This window comes from Microtus ochrogaster, linkage group LG10 (genome assembly GCF_000317375.1).
Source record: "Microtus ochrogaster isolate Prairie Vole_2 linkage group LG10, MicOch1.0, whole genome shotgun sequence".
Taxonomy (NCBI): domain Eukaryota; kingdom Metazoa; phylum Chordata; class Mammalia; order Rodentia; family Cricetidae; genus Microtus; species Microtus ochrogaster.
In genome coordinates, this window is record NC_022035.1 from 12,545,402 (window position 1) to 12,555,462 (window position 10,061).

Genomic DNA, 10,061 nt, shown 5'->3' on the forward strand with positions numbered 1-10,061 from the left:
CGGCTCGAGCGGGTGCCTCGGGCCGGTGAATCATCCCGGCAGCCAGCGAGCGCCGCGGCGGGCCGCAGCAGCGCCGGAAGATGGCCGAGGCGGCGGCGGGCTTCCTGGAGCAGCTCAAGTCCTGCATCGTGTGGTCGTGGACCTATCTGTGGACCGTGTGGTTCTTCATCGTGCTCTTCCTGGTCTACATCCTGCGGGTGCCGCTGAGGATCAACGACAACCTGAGCACAGGTCAGGCCCGGGCCCGGCCGCCCCTCCCCCGCCCCGGAAAGTTAGTGCAAGTCGCTCGCTCGGGGTCGCGGCCGGCGGGGGCGCGCGCGCGGGGACGCGCTGCTTCAGGTGGCGGCCCGAGCCCCGCGGCCTTGGCGGGCCCTCGGTGCCTAGGGGCGGGCGGCGCGCGGCCACCCCACGCGCGAGAGTGTCCGGGGGGGGCCCCCTGGCTGGTCTCCCGCCGAACCCCGAGAGCTCCCGAGCTTCACCAGGGGCTCGAGCGTCCTGCTCCCTGCTGCGCGGAGAAGGCCCACGCGTGGCCCGGGCTGTGGGCGCACGCTCCCCGGGTCGCGAGTGGAGCCTTGGCCCGCGGGGTGTCGCTGTGAGGTGGGTCGGGAGGGCATGTCTGTAGGTCCTTCCAGGAGCAGGGATGACGTGTCAGGTCACCCAACGCAATGTCCAGGGGACACGCGGACGCGCGGGGATCTGGGATTTCTGACGTCCCCGGTTGAAGTTTTTATGTTCTCTGCTGAGCTCGCTCTAAAGTGCGATGGGCTAAACAAGTGTGCGTGTGGCGGTTAGGGTCTTGATAAACTTGCAGCCAGATAACCCAGTTGTTAAAAACCATGCCAAACCAGGGCTAAGAACAGCCCAGAGGACAATTCAGAAACAAAAAGTACTTTGAAGGAACACGTATAGCCCTTCAAGTTTGCAAATTATTGTGGATTCAAGGGAGATACACCTTTTCCCCCTCACACTACTCGGGGAAGTCTGTACAGTTCTGACTAATTTGCAGAAATAGCTACACATGCACATATATGTGTCTTCTGTCATTTAATTTACATGCTCTGCGAGACCAAGGTTGAAAATGCCTTTCCTATGACCATACCTGTGGGTGGAGACGAGTGGGGGAGGTAGACCCTTTTAGATGCTTGCCACAATGTACTCGTTCTGTTTGGACATAATCTTTTAACACTTAAACGTCCTTTAATGTGGTCAAATTACTATGCTTCTTTCATTGTATCCTTTGGATGGTCTCCCTGGGAGGCAGACAGGATTCGGCATATAGAATTATCTCGCTCTTCAATAGGGGATGCTCAGCTTTCTTGGGGGATCTGATTATTGCAAACATCTTGCTTTTCAGGCTTCTTAATCTGTCGGCATGGCTGCTTGTCACATTGCTGCTATCCTTGCTTTAGGACAGTAGTTCTCAACCTGTGAGTCGAGAATCTTTTGCGGGTCGAACATCAGCTATCTTGCATACCAGACATTTACATTATGATTCATAACAGCAAAATTATACTTATGAAGCAGCAACGAAATAATTTTAGGGTTGGGGTCAGCACAGCATGAGGAACGGTATGTAGTAAAGGGTCACAGCATTAGGAAGGGTGAGAATCACTGCTGTAGGGTAAGGCATTTTTGTGTGTCTCTATTGACTAGTGACGAGAGTCTAGTCTCAAAGGCCTATTCTTTAAACAAGTTTAAATAGGTTTATCACCGATTTATTAGAAGGTACACCCCACTTTTTTTCCTTCCAGAAAATTGGTTGTAGAATTTTTTATTTTATGTTATTTTATTTATTTATTTATTTATTTTGGTTTTTCGAGACAGGGTTTCTCTGTAGCTTTGGAGCCTGTCCTGGAACTCCCTTGGTAGACCAGGCTGGCCTCGAACTCACAGAGATCTGCCTGCCTCTGCCTCTCGAGTGCTGGGATTAAAGGCGTGCGCCACCACCGCCCGGCTAGAATTTTTAAAAACATTTTGCATACTACACATTGATATTTATTTTAGAACACGCATTTGTATACCGCATTTGCTTAAACTAGCTTAAGTAGTCATCCATACAGATATGTGAACATGTGCAGAGAGCCACACACTAACAGTTTATACAGAACAGAGACAGGAAGCAAGATACCTATTAAGAGGGATGGTTTTTCAGGAAGATAGTTGGAGTTTCACCCCACACCCAGGCAGCACTAGACTGCACAGATGGTTTGCATAGCGACAATTGTAATTGAGACTCATGAGGAAATTTGCTGTCTGGCTTGGGTCTTCCTAGACTCTCTATGGAGCCCCCTTCTTCTGTGATACAGGACCTCAGTTTGTCCTGGGGGTTTTGCACATTCTTGTCATGAAGGGAGACAAAAAGAGAAACACACACAGAGAATACGCACCTCTCTGCTATTTCTGTGAGGATACAGCAAACGAGGGAAGACTTTAGCACGGATCTTCAGACAGCCAACTGTGGCAGTGAGCCACCACAGCTAAGATTAGGGTTTTCAAAGGCAATGGCAGACATTGGATGGCGTTTTTCTTCCCTTTTCAGTAAAAGTGAGAAGTTCTTGTAGGAAGACTGCCAGAAGATTCCTGTCAACTTGTTTCCCTCCATTCCTTGCCAATTTCTCTTTCCCATGGAAACAACTTTCTATAATGAAAGAACTTGCGGGCTAGCTTGCATACCTCCAAGCAACTGCCCCTGTGGTCCAGCTGGCCTTTGAAGGCTCTTTAAGTGGGAATCTTGTCATTGATTTTTTTTGTTGTTGTTGTTTTCCTTTTTTCTTTTGTTTTTAACCTATTGATAACATAGATAGGTCATTGGTGGAAGAAGGTCATTGGTTAAATAAAGAAACTGCCTTGGCCCTGATAGGTCAAAATTTAGATAGGTGGAGTAAACAGAACAGAATGCTGGGAGGAAGAGGAAGTGAGCTCAGACTGGATAGCTCTCCTCTCTGGGGCAGACACGATGAAGCTCCGACCCAGGATGGACATAGACTAGAATCTTCCCGGTAAGCGCACCTTGGGGTGCTACACACATTATAAGAAATGGGCTAGTCCAGGTGCGAGAAGAGGCTAGATATAATGGGCCAAGCAGTGTTTAAAAGAATACAGCTTGTGTGTTGTTATTTCGGGTATAAAGCTAGCCAGTGGCCGGGAGCTGGGTGGTAGGAACGCCAGCCCGCAGCTCCCACAACAGGTCATGTTTGGTTCTACCTTAGATCTCTGGGCGATCCAGTCTCTGGTTCCTGGCCATCCAAGCCATAGGAGGCATGGACTTCCTCTGGTTGGTTTCTCCCACAAATTCAGTACCACCATTGCTCCAGCACATCTTACAGGCAGCACTGGTTGTTGATCAGAGCTTTTGTGGCTAGGGTAGTGTCCGCGTTTCTCTTCTGGTAACCTGTAGAGTACCTTCCCACACAAAAGGGACTAATAAGAAGGTAGGGGTTAAGGCTCCATGCCGGTACCAGCTGGACCTCTCCTTGTTCAGTGAGCTGTTGTTCTCAGCAATGGGGCTCCACTGTCAGGTTTTGGAGAGCAGCCCTTTGTCCTAGCTTTAGCTTCAGTTTGGGAATCTCCACAGGACCCCCTCAGTCAATAACTCAACTGAATGTCACCCAGTTCCACCAGTGGAAGCCTTGCCTGGCAACAAAAGATGGCAGTTGAGGCCCTGTATTCCCCATTACCCTAGGAGTCCTCACTAGGATCACCCTCACAGATTCCAGGAGGCTTTGATTGTGTTAGGCTTCCACACTGCTCACCAAAGCCTCTCAGTTCTGGCCATCTCTTCCTATACTCTCTTTCTTCATCCCATCTTCCCTCCCTCTCCCATCCCCACCCATACCAAATCCACCCTATTCTATTTCCCCTTCCCAGGGAGACCTATGTGTTTCTCCCCAAATCTCTCCTCTTTACTTACACTCTGTGGGTCTATGGATTGTAGCTTGGTTATCATTTATTGAACATCTAATATCCACTTGTAAGTGGATACATACCATTTGTCTTTCTGGGTCTGGATTACCTCACTCAGAATGATATTTTTTTCTAGTTTTATTCATTTGCTTGTAAATTTCATGATGTCATTTAGTTTTTAACAACTGTGGTAATACTCCATTGTGTAAATGTTGTAGGGTAAAAAGGCCAACCAACCCACCCTGGCTCTGAAACCAGAGCCAGTGAAAGAAACATACCCTGGTTCTGAGACCTGAGCCAGTGAAAGAAATGTTTTAACCCCAAACCCAGAACCAACAAAATGCATCCTGACTCTGAAACCAGTGCCAAAGAAACACACTTTGTCCCTAGAATCAGAGTCTGACACTCCAGTTCCAGGGGATCTGACACCTTCACACTGATGCACATAAAATGGATCTAAATAAATTATTAAAAAAAAAAAAGAAATATGCCCTGGCCCCCAAACTAGAGCCAAAAGCCTTAAAAGGGCCAGCGAAAGAAAACAGTCTGGCTCTGAAACCAGCCATTTCTGCCTCTGACCAACTAACCAATCCCTCTTCTACCTGCGCAAACTCCGCCCCTAAGAAGTCCTAGATAAGCCTTAGGCAGCTGCTCTTCTTTCACCCTGGCAGAGCAGCCACTCTCCAGGATTCTTCCCTCCCCAAAAATCTCTTGAGTGAGGTCTGGGTGAAGACCTTTTGCTGGAGCAGATGTAGCTGAGCAGGGCTGTAACACTTCCGCTGGGGAAGCCTTCCGCTAGCAGAGCAGAGTTGCTACACTCTGGAGCAGGAGAGCCAAGTTGTAACTTCCCTGGGGAAGCCCTCTCTTGCTGGAGCAGAGCTATCACGTTGGGGAAACCTTCCCTAGAGCAAGGCTGTAAGTGCTAGCTTACTGTGGTTTGTGCTATTCCCTGGCTCCCAACTGCTAAAGCGCTCTTCACCCGAGCTGTAACGCTCAGTATTCCTTAGTTCCTGACTGCCAGGATCCCTTTCCTTCCTAGCTGCGACACTTATTAATGTATCATATTTTGTTTATCCATTCTCTTGAGGGTCATCTAGGTTGTTTTCAGTTTCTGTTTATTAAGAGTAAAGCTTCATTGAATATAGTTGAGCAAGTGACTGTGGTAGGATGAAGTGTGCTTTGGATATATGCCCAATAGTGGAATAGCTGTATCTTGAGGTGGATTGACACCCAATTTTTGAGCACAATCCATATTGATTTCCAAAGTAGCTGTACAAGTTTGCACTTCCACCAGCAGTGGAGGAGTGTCCTCTTTGCTCCACATATTCACCTGATGTGGAATTCCCCTCTGTATGCTGTAAATACCATTGGTTAATAAAGAAGCTGCTTTGGGCCTTTTGCAGTGCAGAAGAGTAGGAGATAGATGCTGGAACTTTGCCTGGTAAGCCACAGCCACCTCGCGATACACAGATTAATAGAAATGGGTTGATTCAATATATAACAGCTAGCTAGCAATACACTTAAGTTTTTGGCCAAAAAGTGATTTAATCAATATAGTTTCTGAGTGATTATTTTTGCTCTGGACAGCCTGGAAACAAACAAGCAGCATCTACCAACAGAATGGCATCCACTGTCTGGGGCATAGATCCACATAAGACTTGAGAAAAAAATGGGAGCCAAGTGCAGCTTCTTGGTAGTTGTTTTTTGGGGGGGCGGGGAATGGGCTCTGTTTGCAGCTGTCAAGCAGGGGCATCATGGCTCCCTTAAGAGACGTCTTTCCAATTGAGCGTTAACAGCAAAAAACCCACGCAGTTTCCAAAGGTGGCTTCCTGATTGGTGCTAGTAGCAGGAACAGCTCTGCCTCTTGTAGGAGGCTAAGCACTTAAACGGAGTCTGTGAGCAGTGTGTTACAAATTGCTTAATGGTAACACAGACACGCTGTGATCCTAAAGATAGGGCAATGTGCATGGCTCTCAGAGGCAGTGAATATGTATCCTCCATGTTGGACTGGGAGGAGCCAACAGGCAGTGCCATGGAGTTGGTCCTAGCCATGCCCACTTAGCATTTTTTTTTTTTTAAAAAATAACTCCTGGTCAGAAAAGATAACAGATACCCACACAATCAAGACAGATTCAGATGGAAAAGACCTCTAAATGGGTCATGGTGTTGGATAAATGTACGGAGGCTTGAGAGAGAGAAGAAATAGTTATAAAAAGAACTAAATGATTTTTTTAAAAAAATAAAACAAAATCTTTAAAGAGACAGAGTATAGCCAGTCATAGATTAAAGGAGTCAAAAACATAAGCCATGTAAAGATGGAAAATACACAGAGATTCTAGATTTTGTATATTATTGTGTTTTCTTTGAATTTTTTGACTGTGAATAAGTTAAATACAGAGAGATATTTCATTAAATGGGCTGCTAAGCTAAACCAACACATGTCCTTTATAGATATCTTAACTTCAAAATTTGGGTCTAAATATATGTTGCTTTGGAAAAAAGGTTCTGCTTTTGTTTCCACAGAGGATGAGAATCTCTGGATTCCTTCCTCTTCCTAATGTGATTTGATGGACCAAGACCCTCTGAAAGGTCTTTGTAAACCCCTAAAATTACTTTGCCCAACAAAAAACAGGAAGCGGTTTGGAGAGAACTATGCTCAAATTCCCAAATATTATTTATAAATGTTTATTTTCATTTAAAGGGAATATGCTATAGCTATGAATACTTTGCATTGGTATGGATCTTGGTCTATTGACACAAATTTAAGGTCAATTTTGTTATATGTATATTTCTGCTCTTGACTAAGGTATTATGTTTGTGCAGCTCATTTAAAAATGTAATGTATAATTAAGAAATGAAGGTTAATAGATAGTCATCTATAATAGTCAAGCTTGTAGTCATGATAATTAGGTTTTTTAGATATACAGAGATATATTTCAGATGGATAGTTATTCTTCAAACCTTTTAAAGACTAACAGAATATGGCATTTAAAATGTTTTAAAAACTTAGGACTTTTCATGACAATGAGACACATCTGCTCCTGGCAGCACCAATTTCTTCAAGAGGAAGATGGGCATTGAAGAGGCTCTTTATAGAGTTTGTTAGCCATTTGGGCAAGAAACTGCTCTTTCCTCAACTGCTTGATGTTATTCTGTATGAACTGGACATACAGGACCCACGGAGAAATGACTGCTGAACTTGCCTAGAGGTGAGATGGTCCTTTGGGTTCCTGCTTCATGAAAGAGTTTGCCAGACATTCTGCAGGACACAGAAGAAAGTGACTGACAAGCTGCCAATATAGGCAGAACTGTCTTTGAAATTTCCTGCTTCATGGAAAAGTTTGCTAGATACCATGGGCTTGTGAGCTGAAGATGAATGCCAAAGTGTTTCAGTGTAACTTTGGGTGACTGTCCATGCAGCAAGATGTCTCTGTCAATTCTAGAGTTTTGGAAGTTTCTTACAATGCACTTCCTGTTAACTTAGGTAATATTATATCCTTCTGAAGTCTTTGGTGGAGTTAAAGAAAGACAGTTTTATAATTTTAAAAGGTAGATTAGATATAAAACTTTAGACTCACAAGGATAGGCTAAATTATAGAGTATTTTCCTTAATTTGCTAAGTATAGATGGACTAAATATTGTAACTATAATTCTTGCTTGATAACTGTTTTGTTATAAGTTATTTTACTATGTTAAAGTTAAAACCTTCCTTTTTATTTAGACAGAAAAGGGGAGGTAATGTGGGATTCCCCTCTGTATGCTGTGAATGCCATTGGTTAATAAAGAAGCTGTTTTGGGTCTGTAGTGGAGCAGAATAGGGCAAGGTGGGAATTCCAAGCAGATAGATGTAGAGAGAGAGAGTAGGCAGAGTCAATGAGATGCCATGTAGCTGCTGGAGGAGACAGACACTGGAACTTTGCCTGGTAAGTCACAGCCATATGGCAAAACACAGATCAATAGAAATGGATTTTAATTTAAGATAGAAGAGCTAGCTAGCAATACATTTAAAGTGATTGGCCAAGCAGTGATTTAATTAATATAGTTTCTGAGTGATTATTTAAGGTTTGGGTGGCCAGGAAACAAACAAGCAGCCTCTACCAGCATTCACCAGTCACTTGTGTTATTGATCTTAGCCACACGGCCAGGTGTAAGACGGAATCTCAAAGTAGCTTTGATTTGCATTTCCCTGGTGGCTAAGGATAGTGAAAATTTCTTTAAGTCTTTCTTAGACATTTGAAATTCCTCTGTTGAGAATTCTCTGTTTAGACCTGTATTCCATTTTTAAATTAAATTGTTTGGTTTATTGGTATCTTTGATTTATTGAGTTCTTCATATATTTTGGATATTAGCCCTCTATTAGATGTGTAGTTGATAAAAATCTTTTCGTATTCTATAGACTGCTCTTTGTCTGATTGACAGTGTCGTTTGCCTTATAGAAGCTTTTCAGTTGCCTGAAGTTCCATTTATTAAATGTTGTTCTCAATGCCTATGCTATTGGTATTCTGTTCAGAAAATTGTCTCCTGTGCCAGTGTTCAAGACTAATTCCCACTTTCTCTTCTATGAGGTTCAGTGTATCTGGTTTTATCTTGAGGTTAGTGGTCCACTTGGACTTGAGTTTTATGCAGAGTGATAAATACAGATATATTTACATTCTTCTATATGTATACATCCAGTTTGACCAGCACTCTTTGTTGGAGATGCTTCCTTTTTTTCATTGTATAATTCTGGCTTCTTTATAAAAAAAAATCAGGTGTCTGTAGGTGTGTGAATTTATGTCAGGGCATTTAGTTCAGTTCTAGTTATAAACATATCTGCTTTTATGCCATGCAGTTTTTATTACTATAGCTCTGCAGTATAGCTTGGAATCAGGAAATACCTCCACCATTTCTTTTATTGGTCAGGATTGTTTTGGCTATCCTAGGTTTTTTGTTTTTCCATATCAAGTTGAGAATTGTCCTTTCAAGGTAAAAAAAAACGTGTTTGAATTTTGATTGGATTGCTTTTGGTAAAAATGGTCAATTTTCTATATTAATTCTACTAACCCATGAGCTTGGGAGATCTTTTCATCTTCTGATATCTTCTTCAATTTCTTTCTTCGAAAACTTGAAAATTTTATCATATAAGTCTTTCACTTGCTTGGTTAGAGTTATCCCAGGATGTTTTATATTATTCAAGGCTATTGTGAAAAGTGTCAGGGCTGGAGAGATGGCTCAGTGGTTAAGAGCACTGGTTGTTCTTCCAGAGGACCCAGGTTCAATTCCCATTATCCATACAGCAGTTCACAACTGTCTGTAACTCCAGTTCCAGGGGACCCGACATACTTACCAATGCACATACAATAACTTTAAAAAAAAAAAAGAAAAGTGTTATTTCTCAGATTTTCTTCTCAGTACTTGTCATTTGTATATAGTAGGGTTACTGCTTTTTTTTTTTTTTTTTTTTTAGTTAATTGTGTATCTAGCTACTTTGCTGAAAGTGTTTATTAGCTTCAGGAGTTCCCTAGTGAAAAATTTAGGGCCACTTATGTATACAATCATATGATCTACAAATAAAGATACTTTGGCTTCTTCTCCTCTAAAATGTATCCCCTTGATTTTCCTAAGTTCTCTTATTGTTTTTGCTAAAACTTTGAGTACTATATTGAAATTGAGTCAATATGAAAATAGTGGACAATCTTGTATTGTTCCTGATTTTAATGTAATTACTCTGAGTTTCTATATTTAATTTGATGTTGGCTGTTGGCTAGCTGTAAGTTACCTTTATTGTGTTTAAGTATGTCCCCTGTATTCTCAATCTCTCCAAGAATTTTATCATGAAGGAGTGTTGGATTTTGTCAAAGGCCTTTTCAGCGTCTTTATGTAGTTTTTTCTTTTTAGTTTGTTTGTATAGTAGATTACATTTACTGACTTTTATATGTTGAACCCTCCCTGCATCTCTGGAATTAAGCCTACTTGATCATGATGGAAGATTTTTTGATGTGTTCTTTGTTTTGCAAAAATTTATTAAATAAATATTTCTGCATCTAAGTTCATAAAAGAAATTGGTCTATAATTCTCTTTTTTCTTTTTTTTTTTTTGGTTTTTCTAGACAGGGTTTCTCTGTGGCTTTGGAGCCTGTCCTGGAACTAGCTCTGTAGACCAGGCTGGTCTCGAACTCA

At 42.6% G+C, this 10,061-nt stretch overlaps 1 protein-coding gene across 2 annotated transcripts in view; it reads left to right on the forward strand.

The window, feature by feature from the left end:
• The first annotated feature begins 76 nt into the window (after positions 1-76).
• Positions 77-10,061, forward strand: part of St7 (suppression of tumorigenicity 7) — a 243,518-nt gene continuing 233,533 nt past the window's right edge. For both annotated transcript variants that reach the window (XM_026787534.1, XM_026787535.1), the window contains exon 1: positions 77-231. In XM_026787534.1, coding sequence (XP_026643335.1) covers positions 81-231 — 151 coding nt within the window. In that variant the 5' untranslated portion in view covers positions 77-80. The remainder of the gene's footprint in view (positions 232-10,061) is intronic.